General features: G+C 37.7%; 1 protein-coding gene across 1 annotated transcript in view; it reads left to right on the top strand.

The window, feature by feature from the left end:
* Positions 1–17,485, top strand: part of GAREM1 (GRB2 associated regulator of MAPK1 subtype 1) — a 260,770-nt gene that overhangs the window by 83,386 nt on the left and 159,899 nt on the right. Inside the window, 1 exon segment of the mRNA XM_062201514.1 lies at positions 15,712–15,852. Coding sequence (XP_062057498.1) covers positions 15,712–15,852 — 141 coding nt within the window.

Raw genomic sequence — 17,485 nt, 5'->3', positions numbered from 1 at the left:
GCAATATATTTTTAGGATAATGTATGATGCTTATGAAATAAATGAGTTAGTAAACTTGCACACTTTTCAAAAAATTGTGTTCAATTTAGTAAATAAATTTAGCTTTTGTTTTGACAATGGTTCATATATTCTGATTGAGTAATATAGGTACCGCAGTTCTTAATGTATTATAAACACACACACACACACACACACGCACTGTCTCAAATAAATACTTTTTTTTAAAATATGGACAATAACTGAATATGGGAGTTTGGAACCCTCATTGATTGTTGAATGGTGCAGCCACTTTGGAAAACAGTCTGGCAGCTCATGACAACAGCCTCTGGTGGTTACTGACGTCATAAATAAGAGTGTCAGTTGTTAAATCAACAGCGGGAGTCACTGCACTTAATCCCCATGTAGGATATCTGTCCTTAATGTGTTGTACTATGCAAATTAACAGTAAAACTAGTATTCAAACAGTACTTTATACTTTGTGTATTTGTGTGGGTGCAAACTGTTGAAATCTTTACTTAGTATACACTAAGTTGATCTTCTGTATATAAAAATAATTAAAAATGAATCTTAATGAAGAATGGGATGGGAGAGGGAGTAGGAGATGGGATGGTTGCGGGTGGGAGGGATGTTGTGGGGGAAAAACCACTATAATTCAAAAGTTGTACTTTTGAAATTTATATTTATTAAATAAAAGAAGAAAAAAAAGGAAACAGTTTGGCTGTTCCTCCACAACTTACCATATGACCAGTAGTTCCATCCCCGTGTAAATATCCAAACAATGTGAAAACATAGGTTCAGGCAAAAACCTGTACACAAGTGTTCATAGCAGCTTCACTCAATTAGCCACCCAGACTAACCATCCAAAGGTCTGCTGTCTGACAAATGATTAAACAAAATGTGGTATATCTATATATTCAAACATTATTTGGCCATAGAAAGAGGAATGAAGACCTGTAACATGTTATGACATAGATGAACCTTTTTTTCTGAAAAAAGCCAGAAACAACAAGGCATGTGTTTTATAATTCCACTATAGGAATTGTCCATATTAGATAAAATTATAGATATAGAAAATAGATTCATGATTGCCAAAAGGCTGGGGTTGGAGTATAGAATGGCTAATAATAAGTATAGAATTTGTTTTTAGGGTTATAGAAGTGTTCTAAAATTAGAGCATATTGATATTTTCACAACTCAGTGAATATACAAAAACCATTGAAATGCAAATTTCAATCACTGAATTTCCTAGTTTGTTAAAGGTAAAAAAAAAAGAGAAAAAAGAAAACCTTGGCAGTTGTACACATCACTTCCATTGACTACAGCTTAGGTAATTATTATACCTAATTGCTATGGGCACTGGGAACGGTATTCTATATTCTGGCAGCTGTGTGCCTTGTTAATATAAGGGAACTATTGGTGGATAACTAACAGTCTCTGCCACTCTGTAGTTAAAAGTAAACCATAACACCAACAGCGAACTATCCTGGGGTTATTAACAGTTAAGTCGACAATCATTCTTGGTGAAAAGCTTCCTATTAACCAGAAATAATAACCTGTTAGAACAAAGGTTTAAATACAATGATATCTGAGAAAATAGAATTGCCCTAATTTTTTAAATCACAAATTGTGAAACAAAAAAGGAGGAAAATAACTTTAGTTTCATCTGACAGTTTATGAATTTGTGGGAGCTAAATATAGGGACAAGTGGCCCGTCAATGTATCCTTATCCTCATCAATGGTTTATTAATACAAGCTGTGTGATTGGCCCTATTCTGAAAAGAGGACAAGAAAAGTGTCCATAGTGGCACAGTGTAATTGAAGAAATAGGGTGTATATACCTGAAATGTTAAGTAATGGAAGGCAATGTCAGTTACTACGAGTGAAGTAAGAGACAGTGAATACCACACGAGCTCATGTGCCTGAGACACTCTTGTGCCTGAGACACTGGTGGACAGTCATTAGTAGTAACGCTTCTGGAGTTGCTGCGTGGCTGATATTTTCTACGCATCTAACATTCATCATTTCACTCCCTTTTGACCACATTTCAATAACTGAATCACCCTCGAGGATCCTTGCTCTAAACCCTGCTTACACATTAGAATATGTGGGAGATTTCAGAACCTGCAGGCTCCTGCCCCTGTCCCTCAAAGAATCTAATTTCATTGGCCCAGCATGGGACTTTCCCCACCTGACACCCACTTCCATTGGAGGTTTTAGAACTCTTCAAATGAGCATGCAGCCTGGACTTGAAGCTTCTGTTGGGCTGCAGGGTCCTCTTATCACACACCAGGGAGAATCAGCCCCAAACAAGCAGATGTATTCTCAGTTTTGGAAGGGTTGAAGACAGCAATGAAGCTCTGGGTGGTGCTGTTTTTGTCTGGAGTGGTGGTGGTTGTGCTAGAGCCCTTTCTCTTTCAGCAGATCTGTCTTTGTGTTTAGAAATGACAGCACCTAGGAATGGGCTGTGCTGTTGAAGTGCATGAAAGTGAAAATGCAGGTACTGCAAATCGCTGGGATAGCAGTATGTAATAGGTGACTTTGGCAGTACTAAAGTTATTCATTGTGTCTTACCCAGACAGAGGACACTGATTTTCTTTTGCATTCATGGTATCAGTGCTAGAAGCTTTGTCTTCTTTCTCCCATACAATGTTTTTCTGGAAGCTCTTCTCTTATTTGATTGATACCTATGTTGTTCCTTCCTCTTCAGTTCAGCCCTACACTTTCTTATAATATCTCAACTATTAGCCTAAAAGCTGTTTCCTCTCTTGTTCCTAGAACTTTTTGTCCTGTTGAAGAAATTTTGGTTTCTTGTATTTACATTGATTTCCTAAGTATTACTTGTTCTTCAGTGATTTCTTGTAACCACATTCTTCCCGGTCACTAAAAAATTTCTCCCTCTTAGTAACTGCCGATTAGTTCTTTCTCTCAGGATTTCCCTCCCTTTTTATTACTTCCTCTTTGGAATACCTTATGGCTTTCATTACAGCATTTTAATTGTCTTATTTCATGATTGCTCCTTCACTGCTCTATAGCTGTTTGGGGACCTCACTTCATCACCTCTTCTCCCACTTATACCCTTTCTGTACTCACCATGTCATTTGGATTGTCATCCTTGAGGATGGAGAAATGATATAGCACAATGTCATGTTCTATTTTCCCAGCAAGTATTTCTTGTTTGTTTGGTGATTCCAAAACTACTGCAGCCTAGCACATTGAAGTGCTATGTTTGTAGATGCTAATTAAATAGTATTTCATTATATCTTGAATATAGAATGAAATGTAACTAAAAGAATGAGGAATTTTTCTGTCGTAGCTACCTTTGTAAAGTAAAGATACATTGGTTTTTATAAAGAATAAATACTCAGAATAGCCTCGATAACAAAACCGTGTGATTGTTGGACTCAGGAGACTGTGCTGCTATTGAAGGTTGTGCCTGTTTTAGTTTAGGTAAGTGTACTAGTGTACCCAAAGAGGAGCCACAGCACATCACTGGCCTGCTAGCACAACAGAAAGATTTCTCACGTCACAGCTCAGTGTGTGGTCAGGGCTTAGGTAGATGGTTTCTTCTGTCATGTATTAATTAAGGAACCCCTGGACTGCTGGCAGATCTGCTATCTTCAGCTTGCCCCAAGATTTCCCTGGGAATCAATATTTAGCTGTTAGCCAAGGAAAAAGCACACAGAGGATGGCTTGTGAGTTACTCTTGTCGATAAGCCCCAGGACAGGAAGTAGGAAAGGCCTTTTTAGACACACACACACACACACCCTGTTAGCTTGACGTCAGTCATATGACAATACTTCTTAACACAGGGGCGGTGAGCATGGTGGTTCATTCACAATGAGCCTGCATGGAGAGGAAATGTGTTTAGTATCATCAGCCCCGACCGTATTTTTAAAAATGTTTAAGTTGTAAGAGAAACCATATAATTCAATTCAATTTAACTGAGGTTTTCTTTTTTTAAAATTTTATTTTAGGTAAATAAATTTCATTTATTTCATATATACATATTTAGGAATGAAATACTTCCCACCCTACCCTCTCATTCTATCCTCTCTCCCACTCACAGTCTCACCTTTCTTCCTCGTTCCTCTCTACCTCCCTTAATTTTTAGAATGATTTACTTTCAGTTTAATTTATACTCACAAGATTAACCCTAAAGAGTTCAACAAATAAGAAGAAAAGGAAAAAAAACACACTGTTCCTCAACAGTAGAGACAAGGGTTGTAAACAATCATTGAATCACAAAATGTCAGTTCAATCCTATACATTACATTTTTTGTACTCTATTAGTTACCATAGCAGGAAAACATATGGTATTTGTCTTTTGGGGACTGGGTTATCTCACTAAGTATAATGGTTTCCAGTTGCTTCCATATTGTTGCAAAAGATAGGATTTCATTTTTTGTATGGCTGAGTAGTATTCCATACAATATATATGCCATAATTTCTTTATCCAGTCATTAGTTGATAAACATCTGGGTTTATTCCACATTTTAGGTATTGCGAATTAAGCTGCAATAAACACTGGGGTACAGATAACTTTTTCATATGCTGATTTCATATTGTTTGTGTAAATTCCCAGGAATGGGATTGCTGGGTCATATAGTGGATCTGTTTTCAGCTGTCTAAGGTCTCTCCATTTTGTCTTCCATAATGGCTGTTCTAGTTTACATTCTCACCAATAGTGGATCAGGGTACTTTTTCCCCAATCCTCGCCAGCATTTATTGTTTGTTGATTTCTGTATGAAAGCCATTCTAACTGGGATGAGGTGAAACCTTATGATTTTGATTTGCATTTGCCTGATGGCTAGTGATCCTGAGCATTTTTTCATGTCCGTTGGCCATTTGAATTTCCTCTTTGAAAACTTCCTGTTCAAATCCTTTGCCCATTTCTTAACTAGATTGTTTGTTTTATTGTTGTTGAGTTTCATGAGCTCTTTATAGATTCTGGATATTAATCCTTTTTTGGTTGTGTAGAGTGCATCCCATTCTGTTGGTTGCCTCTTCACTTTGCTGAGTGTTTCCTTTGCAGTACAGAAGCTTCTTGGCTGATGTAATACCATTTATCTATTTTGGCTTTGATTATCTGTGCTTCTGGAGTCTTTTCCAAAAGTCTTTGCTTATGCCAATGTCTTGCAGACTTTCCCCAGTGTTCTCCTCTAATAATCAGATGATATCAAGTTGTGGATTTATTTTTGATCAATTTTGAATTATTTTTGTATAAGGTATAAGGTAGCGGTCTTGTTTCATACTTTTGCATGCTGAGATCCAGTTTTCCCAGCACCATTTGTTGAAGAGACTGTCCTTGCTCCAGAGATTAATTTTAGCTCCTTTGTTAGAAATTAGTTGGATATAGCTGGGTGGATTGATTTTTGGGATTGCTATTCTGTTCCAGTGATCTACATGTTTGTTCTTGTGCCACTCCCAGGCTGTTTTGATTATAACTGTCTTGTAGTATGTTTGCAATCTGGTATTGTGCTGCCTCTAGTTTAGTTTTTGTTGTATAAGATTGCTTTACCTATTCGGGATCTCTTGTGTTTCTGTGTGAACTTTAGCATCATTTTTTCTAGATCTGAGAAAAAACATCATTGGTCTTTTGATCGGGATCACATAGAATCTGTAAATTGCTTCTGTTAGTGTGTACATTTTGATGATATTAATTCTTCCAATCCTGAAACATGGAAGATTTTTCTATTTTTTTGTCTTCTATTTCTTTCTTTAATGTTTTAAAATTTTCATCCTAGAGATCTTTCACTTCCATTGTTTAATGTATTCCAAGGTTTTTAATTTTTTTGTAGCTATTCTGAATGGGATTGATCTTAGAAGTTCTTTCTTAGCCATGGCATTGTGTATTCAAATACTGTTGACTTTTGTGTGTTAATTTTATTTCATGCCTATTTACCAAACTCTTCTATGAGTTCCAGTAGCCTCTTAGTAGAGTCTTTTGTATCCCCTATATATAGAATCATGTCATCTGCAAATAGGGGTAGTTTGACATCTTCCTTCCCAATCTGTATCTCCTTGATTTCTTTCTTTCTTTTTCATTTTTATTTTGATAGGCAGAGTCAGACAGTGAGAGAGAGAGAGAGACAGAAAGAAAGGTCGTCCTTTTCCATTGGTTCACCCCCCAAGTGGCCGCTGCGGCCAGCGCACTGCACCGATCCAAAACCAGGAGCCAGGTGCTTCTTCCTGGTCTCCCATGTGAGTGCAGGGCCCAGTTGGGCCATCCTCCACTGCACTCCCGGGCCACAGCAGAGAGCTGGACTGGAAGAGGAGCACCTGGGACAGAATCCGACACCCCAACCAGGACTAGAACCCGGGGTGGCAACGCCACGGGCAGAGGATTAGCCTAGTGAGCCGTGGTGCCGGTGTCCCTTTGATTTCTTTTTCTTGCTCAGTGGTTCTGGCTAAAATTTCCAGGACTAGACTGAATAGCAATGGTGAAAGTGGGCATCCTTCTGTGGTTCCAGATCTTAGTAAAAATGTTTCCAACTTTTCCCATTCAATAAGATCCTGGCTGTGTGTGGCTTTCTCATAAATTGCCTTGATTGTTGTGAGGAATGTTCCTTCCATACCCAGTTTGCTTTAGGTTTTCATCATGAAAAGCTGTTGTATTTTATCAGGTACTCTCTCTGCATCTATTGAGATAATCATGATTTTTATTCTTCAATTTGTTAATGTGATGTATGACAATTATTGATTTGTGTATGTAGAACCATCCCTGCATACCAGGGATAAATCCCACTTGGGCTCAGTGAATGATCTTTCTGATGTGTTGTAGGTTTCAATTAGCTAGTATTTTCTTGAGGATTTTTGCTTCCATGTTCATGAGGGATATTGATCTATAATTATTTTTCTTGTTTAGGAATTAACGTGATGCTGGACTCACAGAAGGAGGATTCCCTCCTTTTCACTTGTGTTGAATAGCTTGATAGCTTGATAAGAATTGGAGTTAGTTGTTCTTTAACTGTCTGGTAGAATTCAGCAGTAAATCCATCTGGTCCTGGGCTTTTCTTTATTAGGAGGGGCCTTATTACTGATTCAGTCTCTGTGTTGATTATTGATCTGTTTAGATTTACTGTGTCTTCATGACTCAGTTTTGGTAGATTGTATGTGTCCAGGAATCTATCCATTTCTTCTAGCTTTTCTAATTTGCATGTAGCTGTTTACAGTTATTCCTGATGATTCTTTTTTTTTCCCTAGGCTATCTGTTGTTACATTTCCTTTTTCTTCTCTGATTTTATTAATTTGGGTCTTTCCCCCTTCCCTTTCGGTTTTTTTTTTTTTTTTTTTTTTGGCCAATGGTGGGTCAATTTTGTTTATGTTTTCAAAAAGCCAGCACTTCACTGATCTTTTGTATTTTTTGTTTCACTTTTATTTATTTCTTATCTGATTTTAATTATTTCTTCTAACTAATTTTGAGTTTGGTTTGTTGTTTTTATAGGTCCTTGAGATGCATTGGTAGCTCATTTATTTGGTGGATTTCCAATTTCTTGATGTAGGCACCAATTGCTATAAACTTCCTGCTTAATGCTGCATTTGCTGTACCTCATAAGTTTGATGTGTTGTATTGTCATCTTCATTCATTTCCAGGAATTTTTTATTTGCCTTTTGATTTTTTTCTGTGACCAACTGTTCAATCAGGAGCGTGTTGTTCAGTCTCCATGTATATACATATTTTCTCGAGATTCTTGAGTTGTTGATATCCAGCTTCATTTCTTTGTGATCAGAAAAGATGCATGGTATGATTTTGATTTTTTTGAATTTGCTGAGATTTGCTTTATAGCCAAGAATATGGTCTATCCTAGAGAAAGTTCCAGGCACTTATGAAAAGAATGTGTATTTTGCAACTGTGTGGTGAAACATTCTGTAGATATCAGGTCCATTTGGTCCGTAGTGTTAATTAGCTCTGTTGTTTGTTTCTTTGTTGATTTTCTGTCTAGTTAATCTCTACACTGATGAAAGTGGGATGTTGAAGGCCCTCATTACTATTGTATTGGAGTCTGTGTCTTGTTTAGATCCATAACATTTATTTTAAATAGCCAGGCACCCTGGTAGTGGGTGCATATATACTTATTATAGTCAGATCTTTCTGTTGAATTAATCCCTTAATCATTATTTAGTGCCCTTCTTTGTCTCTTGTAACAGTTTTTTGTGTTAATTTCTATTTTGTCTGATTTAGGATAGCTACACCTGCTCATTTTTGCTCTCTGTTAGCATGGAATGTCTTTTTCCATCCTTTCAACTTCCGTTCTGCATGTATCTTTGTTGGTAAGGTTTGTAGGCAGCAAATAGATATGATTGCAGAATTTAGGCCATTTACATTCAAGGTCATTCTTGGTAAATAATTACTTGTCCCTGCCGTTTTCTGATAAATATTCCCATTGTTTGCTTTGGATTTCCTTTGTACTTTAACTAGAAGATTTTCTGCCTTCACATTCTTTCATAATGATGACTACCTTTGTGTTTCCATGTGTAGGACATCCTTAAACATCATTTGTAAGGCTGGATGAGTGATTACAAATTCTTTCAATTTCTGTTTGTTATGGAAGGTCTTTATTTCACTTTCATTCATAAAAGAAAGCTTTGCGTGTTAAAGTATTCTGGATTGATAGGGTTTTTTTTTTTTTTAATCTTTTAAGACTTGGACTATGTCTTTCCATTCTCTCCTAGCCTGTAGGGTTTCTGATGAGAAATCAGCTATGTGTCTAATTGGAGATCTGAAGTTTCCTTTCTACATGAGGATTATAAGGTCAAGTAACACATAGTTAAAATTTTGCCATACTGTTTATTAGCACTGAGGAAGTACCAGTACAGTATGATGACTTTGTTGTAGAAATATGTCTCCTAGCATTTTATTCCAGGTTCTTACCCCTGTGTGAGCTAAGAATTCAAAGCAGGGGCAAGCTGAAGTACAGTAATGACAGCAGCATTTACTTAAAGTGATAGAGTGTACATTCATGCATTTACATGTCACAACCCCATGAGAAGAAACATTCCTCATAAGAGGGCCAGAGACAAAGCAAGCCACCCACAAGGACAGAGCACTAGAGAAGGCCAAAGAGACAGAAACACCCTGTCCAATGGTCCCCTTTATGTGGTAGGCGATGTGTCCTAATTGAATATACAAACAAGGTGGAGTTTCGGTGGGATTTAGTGCTTTTGAGGTCTTCTGGGAAAGTTTTGTAGCATCTCCAGGTAGAGCTCAACTAACACATGGTATCTCCTCCTTCCTGATGTGGAAGAAGGCTTAGGTACATTATAGGAAAAGTGGGCATACTGGATTGGCATGTAATGATGTAGATTTAAGGTGTGGGGCTATAGACAGAATCAGTAGAAAAATCTTGCAGCTCATCTTTCCCTGTGTTACACCCCGCCTATTCTGGGTCCCATATCAGCTTCGTCAAGACCAAAGAAACACAAATGTGGAAAATAAAAAAACACTTAGGTGTACTAGCTGCCACAATCATGACACAGCTTAGAGAAGTATCTAAAATCACATATAACTGTCATTGTATTTTCTCTGTTCTGTTAACCAGGGCTTGTTCCATGACACATGAGAATGGAAAAAATAAGTGGACAAGAAACCAACATATATATGTCTGTTTTGTTCTCTGAATCCATCATAACCTTAAGAGTAAACTCATCAAAAGCTAACAGGTTTAAAAACACATTATATTTAGTCATCCAGGTACACTTGCATAGATTGAATGTTCCTTATCCCAAATGCTTAGGACCAGAAGTCTTTCAAATTTCAGGGGTTTTTGTTTTGTTTTATTTTCCAGAATTTGGAATATTTGCATATACATAATGAGATATTTTGGGAATGGGACATAAATCTATACACAAAATTAATTTACATTTCAAATACACTTTATAACCTGAAAGAATTTTATACCATATATTTAGCACACCAGTGTTTTAACTATAACCCATCACATGAAGTCAAATGTGGAATTTTCCACTTGGGAGTATCATGTTGACACTGAAAACATTTACATTTTCTGATGAGCATTTGGCATAGCCATTAAGAAGCCTGGTGGGATACCCACATTCCATTTCAATGTATATAACTTTATGCCTTGACTCCAATTCCAATTCTAGCTTCCTGCTAATGTTCATATTGGGAGGCAGCAGGTGATGGCTCAAGTAGTTAGGTTCCTGCCACCCATGTAGAAGACCTGAATTGGGTTCCTGGTTTCTGGCTGCTGCCTGGCTCAGCCTGGACCATTGTGGGCATTTTGGTGGGAATTAAATCAGTGGATGGAAGCATGTTTGTCCATTCCCTCTCTCTACCTCTCAAATAAATTAATAAATTATTTTTAATTTCACATTTTGAAGCATTTTATATTTCAGGTTTTTGGGCTAGAGATGCTCAATCTGTACTTCATCTTTGTATTTAAAAAAGCATTTAGGGGCCGGTGCTGTAGCATAGCAGGTAAAACTCCTCCCTGCAGTTCTGGCATCCCATATGGGCACCAGTTTGAATCCCAGCTGCTCTATTTCCGATACATCCCTCTGCTATGGCCTGGGAAAGCAGGAGAAAATGACCCAATTATTGGGCCCCTGCACTGGCATAAGAGACCCATAAGAAGCTCCTGACTTCAGATCCATGCAGCTCTGGCCGTTGTGGCGATCTGGGGAGTGAACCCACAGATGGAAGACCTCTCTCTCTGCCTCTGCCTCTGCCTCTCTGTAGCTCTGCCTTTCAAATAAATAAATCTTTTTTAAAATTTTTTATTAAACTTTTATTTAATGAATAGATAGTCTAAATAAAGTGAACATATTATATTAGAATATTTACAAAGCAAAAAAAAAAAATAAGGTAGCTGTCACCTTGCTGTAGGGTACTGAGAAAGCAGAATGGGTTAGTGCTTGTTTTGTCCAACAGCATTTATGATCATGAATATCTTTGTTTCTTGACTCATATGTACCTGTTTCTCAAACTTGATGAATGTATAGGCCAGTTTTTAAAGGGAAAATATACTTGAAATTTCTACAGTATTGTTATTATAATGGCATTTACATATTAATGTATATACATGAAAAAGTTTATCTAAGTTGCTTGTGATTATAGCTCTAAAGCTAATTTACTAATTTATTTACATATTTATATCATATTTATGACATTTATAGATTTATAAATTCAGCAAAGAATGTAATGAAATCTTCAACTACTGTGCAGTTTAGATGAGTAGGATTAGGATTAGGAGGTCATTAATGAAGTTGGCACTTGAGCTGATCATTCAAGGATGAGTGACAGGAGGAGGAAAGAGTCCACAGTGTAGCATTTATATGAACAGAGACTGTCCTTTGAGCTTTAGTGTAAGGGTGGGGAGAGGGAAGGGACATAAGGTGATATAGGCCCTTTGGAACTGGTACCTAGGGGCCTTGAGAATTGAACTGAGAAATAAATGGGAACCATTGAAGGCAAATGAACACAGGAGTAAGATACTTTATTTACCAAGTTTTGCCTGTACCAATATTTAAATGGATTAAAAGAATGAAAAACAAGATGGAAATTCCAGCCTGGAGAAGAGCTGCATTAGGGCAGGTGCTCTGCTCCCTGCTGTATTGCTGGGAACCGCAGACACGGTTGTCACTGTGTTTGTGTTGAATGAATGTACGGTGCCTAATGAATGGCAGGGGGATATGGCAGGTGGCAGCTTGCATTTGGGAATTGTCTGTAGCTCAGTGAATCCATCCTTGAGAAATATATAAGTTTGTAAAGGGGAGACAAAGAATAAAGGCTAAGAATGGAGCCTTGATTGACTCCTACAGTTACAGCAGATGTAAAAGGGAAAGGAGAGATTAGAACGGTGAATCTGGAGAATATATTGGCCTAGAAGCCAAAGGAGCAGAGAGAGGAGGGTTATGCATTGTGCATGTCGTGCTAATATTTATTTTGGATTTTGAAATTAATTTTTTAAATTTTTAATTAATTTTTAACAGATTCAATACAGTTCATAGATACAGTTGTAAGAATATAATGCAATTCTCTTCTTCTCTCCCTTTCCCCCTTTCTTTTTCTGTTTCTTTTTGTTTTTGAGATAACATTTTAAATTTACGTTGCAGTAAGGAGATGTAATGCTTTACCAAATAAGATGTTTAACAAGTAAAGAGAGAAAGACCCTAGTTTAGTGGTAATATAGACAGCAGCTATAAACAATAATTGAGTGAAAAAACAGACTGACTTTGAAGGTTTCTGGAAGTTTAGTTGTCCGGGTGTTAAAAGTTATTTTAATGAGTATGTCAGGCTTGAAGGGATCAGTCATACCAGACAAGTAAAGGATCTTCTGGAAACATTCTAGATGGGAAATTTAAGGATGGTGTTCACACATTTTGGTATTTCATGCAGTCTTTTTAGACTTCTTGTTACTACATCATTGAGTTGAGTATACACATTTTAGTATGTTATACATAGCAGTTAAGCAAAGGAATAATTATATTGCAGAAAGGTGTTTATGAATTCATTTAATGTAATAGCTCTGTTAGTGGCCATCCCTCAGATACTTTTAAATGATTATACTGTTTTCTTTCCATGAAGTTTTTGTGAAACTTATTTTGCCTCAAGCAGGCACACAGTTCAACTGTTTAAAAAAAAAAGACCTATACTCAAACGCAGGCATTGGTTTCTTACTACTCTATGGTTTTGAAAATCATTCTGAGTCATCTTGCTGGAGGATTTGCTACAGTAGGATTTACCATTAAATTTTCATTTTGATTAACTTGACTGCAGTTGTTTCTTGGCTGCCTCTTTAGAGCCCACTGTGGAATAAAATTAAAACAGTTTTTATGATATAACAGTTTAGTTGCAGAAAATGGCATCCTTGTTTTTTCCCTGAATGACAGTGTGTTACTTCTGAGTTTCCTGTATCAGCCCCCTGGCTCTGGTTCCTCCCTCCTCAGATCCATCTTCGGTAGTACCACCAGATTCATTTTCCCAAAGCAGAGCTTCCATCGTTCTCTTATCCATAACTCTTCTACGACTCCCCATCCGCTCTCATCTAAGCCCAACTCATTCTTCAAAGAAGGAACAAGCCAAATAATGAATTTTCCCCTTGGCCGTTTTTCTAGATTTTCTCTGCTGAAGTCCTGCTCTCTCTACTCTAAATTTCTTGTCCTTGCAAAGCGCCGTTCCCATCCTACCTTACATAAAATTGCATATGATCAGATCTGTCCAACGAGAATGGTGAGTTCAGTGCACAGACCAGGTCTTCCTTATATTTTTGCCTATTCCTCCACTGCCCGCCTGTCAAAGATACTTAATAAATGTTTGTTGGAGAAATAAATAAGGAGTATTTTTAAAATAGTAAATATGGAGTAAACCAGTGGATAGAAGACCTCTCTCTCTCTCTCTCTCTCTGCCTCTGCCTCTGCCTCACTTTAACTCTGCCTTTCAAATAAATAAATATTTTTTAAAAATAGCAAATATGCAGTCTGTCCTATCTCTCCTGTTACTTCTGATCCTCTTTTTCTTTTTTGTTGTTGTTGTTGTTTTTTGCTTAGCATCTCTGACCCTTTAATTAATCCATAACCTAATCATTCATTTTTGCTGTTGGTATTGGTGGTCTCCTCCCTCTTGGATAGTGTTTTGATCGCTGATGGATCCCTACTGCTCAGAACAATGCTTGTCTTATTGGTTGAATGAATGTTGACATTTGAAGCTAAAGGTCATATTTCTCCTGTTTCTTGGAACTTGTCAGAGGTTTTCAAGGTCAGGGGCTCTGTGGTGTTGGAAGGGCAAAGAGAGATGTAGAAAAACCCCTGTGGCGCAGCGGGTTAATGCCCTGGCTGAAGCACTGGCATCCCATATGGGTATCGGTTCACATCCCAGCTGCTCCACTTCTGATCCAGCTCTCTACTGTGGCCTGGGAAAGCAGTACAAGATGGCCCAAGTCCTTGGGCCCCTGCACCCTTGTGGGAGACCCGGAAGAAGCTCCTGGCTCTTGGCTTTGGATCGGCGCAGCTCTGGCCATTGCAGCCAATTGGGGAGTGAACCATCAGATGGAAGACCTCTCTCTTTGCCTCTCCTCTCTCTGTGTAACTCTGACTTTCAAATAAATAAATAAATAAATCTTTAAAAAAAAATAAAGACCCCTAAGCTGGTTTCTGCTGTTTTCCACCTGTGCAGCTCTGGGCAAGTATTAAAGTTTAGGAAGAAGAGCATACGAGAAAATTAATACTAATGTTTCCTGATCACTTCTAATATGCCAGACTTGGTGCTCTGTACGTGTCACTGTACGTGTCTTCACATCCAGACTGTGAGGCAGGGACTGCTCTCACCTCGTGTTAGAGATGAAAATTTCTGCCCAAGGCCATATAGCGGTGGTGGAAGAGCATTGACTGGGACCAGGTCTGCTGGATTCTGAATGCTCGTAACTCCTCTGCCTACTGTGTGCCTGCCAGTCCTCTTGATGAGGCTCTCCACAGGGGGCTGTGTGATTTCTCCCTTGGAGCACTGGTTCCAGATCTTTCCTGACCTAACATGTTCGAGGGATGCAAAGTGTGCATGAGTGCCAGTGGCCTGTAGAAGGTGTCTTTATGAAAAAGCCTGGTCTGAAAGGCAAGGGAGTCTGGTTTGAAAGATTGTTCCTGATGCTTTGGGTCGCCTCCTTCCTGCTAATGTCTCTTCACTTGTAGGTCTCTTTTTTTCCTTTCTCTCCCCAAAGATAAAGCTTTTAACTTTTTGTATTTTTCACCACAAAGATCAAGTATTTCTGCATTAAGACTGTTTTAAAGATCGTTGCATTGTTGGCTTGGAAACAAATTAAATGGTTTATATTTGGGATAACCAAGGTGATCATTACAGGCTCCTGTATTTGTTGAAGAGACACTGAAACTTTTAAGAATTTATGAGAGATCTATAAATGCCATTTCTAAACACACATTTAAATCACTAACTCTGAATTGAATTCAGGAATTAGCCCTTTCTGGTATTTTCTTTGAGCTTTTAAAATTTCTAATCCAGGAATAATGGAATAGATGATGTCAGCATCTGAAAAAACCTCTTTTACGTTCAGGGAATGGATTTCTCTGGAAATAGCTTGTCATCAGTTCAAATGCTAAAAAGGTACTTCAGAAAATATTAAAATGAAAAATAATTGTATTTGTATGCTGTGGTGCTTCATTATTTTTAATGGATTGGAAGGCTTGGTAGGAAGCCAGAGAGAACTGGCAAACACATAAAATTTAAAAAATACATAGGCATTTGATTTCAAGTATTCTTTCAACAGAAGTAAGTTTATTATTAATTTTTGATAGGTTTGTTGAAGTGATTAAGAGCATAATCTTTGGATTCGTTGTGACCTTGGTTTGAATTCCCACCTTGAGTAACATTGGAACCTTAATTTTTCTCACTTGTAAAGAATGAGCAATACTTCATAACATTATCGTAGTGTGTGAAATAGTGCATGCAGAACACCTCTATAGTGCCCAAGGCATTGTAAGCACTTTTTTAAGTGTTTATACTGTCACTGAAATATAATGTTTGAGGTATAACAAGATATTTGAATATATCTTTGTTAGATAAGCAGAAAACATTTTATGGAATCTTGTGTACAGTTGCCAGCTTTTTTTTTTTTTTCCAACTCAGAAATGAACTTTATCTCTTCTTGGGACGAACTATCAACATCTACGTTAGTGATGTTTTATGAAATTTTGTTGCAGAGTATGGAGTAAGTTTTTGTATATAAAATTGTATTTTCCAGGAGAATGCATAGAAGGGCTGCGGGAAAACGACTACCTTCTGATTCATTCGTGCCGTCAGTGGACCACCATCACTGCCCATAGCCTGGAGGAGGGACACTATGTCATTGGGCCAAAGATAGAGATTCCAGTACATTATGCAGGTAAGGCTTCTCTTACGGCGCAAGGATGGGCAAAGAGAGGAAGGGTCTTGAATAGCCAGTTTCCTCCACAGTGAGAAAATAGGAATTGTCTGTAAACTAGGATAGACTGATTTAGAAAAAGAAGAATAAAATACTTCCATGTAGTTACTTCATCTCTCAATGAAAATGCAGACTCCTTTTGTCATAGATATTTCTAATGCATACAATTAAATGCAGATTTTTGCTAGGTACTTTAAAAATGAAAATGTTACAGTGAATTTAGCTGTACTCTTGGAATTCAAGTCAATCGGTGTAGACAACATCTGAACCCCAGGTGTTCATGTAATGGGTAATACTGAACATAACTTTAGGCAGTGCTTTTGTGAATAACTGTGTTGTGATGAGTTTATGAGATGCCCAAAATATCATTTCACAGATGGGAGTGTTTTTTACAATACTGAATTGCAAGATAGAATACCTGGACATGTCTCTTTTTTCAGTGAGGCATTTGAAGCAACAGGCAGCTGAGATAACCTCACTGCCTTAGTTAAATTAGGGTGATAACTGCCTATCACTTCACTTTGAGGTGCATTCCATTCAACAATGCCCTTTAATTTTTATTGAGCATATTTCATGTACCAGCACTGTTCAGGGAACTTGGGATACATCTAGTGGTTTGAATAAACTTTGAATAATGGTAGCTTCTAAGTGCATTTTTTTAGATAGCAAACTTATGTTAGCCTACAGTTTCTCCTGGTACTTACAGTTCATTATTTAAAGGATCTGGCTTTTTCTCTATTATTAGTAAATGCTTTAAAATCTGTAGCCAGATATTTTAATCAACAACTCATGAATTTTGAGCCCTAGGCTGCCATTGTATTTTTGAGTGACCCTTGTGCAATTTCAACTTGCCTGTTTGGAATGGGGATCTTGCTGTATTCTACTGTCTAGAACAGGAGCAAGTATCAGTAACTATCTAATGAATGTATGAGTGGTACCCATTTTGATTCCTAGGATCTTTCAATTACCAGTATAACTCAGGGGTCACTGAGCTTCTCAAAAATCCTTATTTAAAAAAAAGTAAAAACTTTTCTCTGGCCTAACATATTCTCCTCTAAAATTGTATTGCCTAGCCCTTGAGTATCCTTCATGGAAAAAAGAGAAAGATACAGGCAGAGAAATAATCGCACCTGTGAGGATGGGAGCCAGGCAAATGGGGGCAGTTTGCATGGCAGAGAACAGGACAGATCCTCCAGCCTGCACGGAGTCTCCTCTGAGTGGTTCCTGCACCTGGGGAGAGCCACACAATGAGTATTTTTAGCAGATTCAAACTGTGGTTTCTGTCTTTTTGGGAAACTGAAAAGAAAGGCAAATCGCTGCATTGCTTTGTCACATAACTGATTTTTATTTCATCTGTATTCTTCTATTAGTAGGTTGAGTTTTAGTCTTTCCCCCAAAACCATGGTGAATAGTGCTCTCAAATTAGTCTGCTCAAAAGATACATTGATTTTGTCATTTGCTCACCCCCTTTAGACACTCCACACCACCACTGAATTCTTTGCCTTGCTGTTTAAGGCCCTGCAGAGGCCAGCCTACTTTTCCAAATCTCCTCTCTAACCTTCAACTCTGGACATATTAATCATCTCACTGTTTG

The sequence above is a fragment of the Lepus europaeus genome, chromosome 9 (genome assembly GCF_033115175.1).
Source record: "Lepus europaeus isolate LE1 chromosome 9, mLepTim1.pri, whole genome shotgun sequence".
Lineage (NCBI taxonomy): Eukaryota > Metazoa > Chordata > Mammalia > Lagomorpha > Leporidae > Lepus > Lepus europaeus.
The sequence above is the reverse complement of the archived record's forward strand: the minus strand, read 5'-3'. Positions and strand labels throughout refer to the sequence as shown.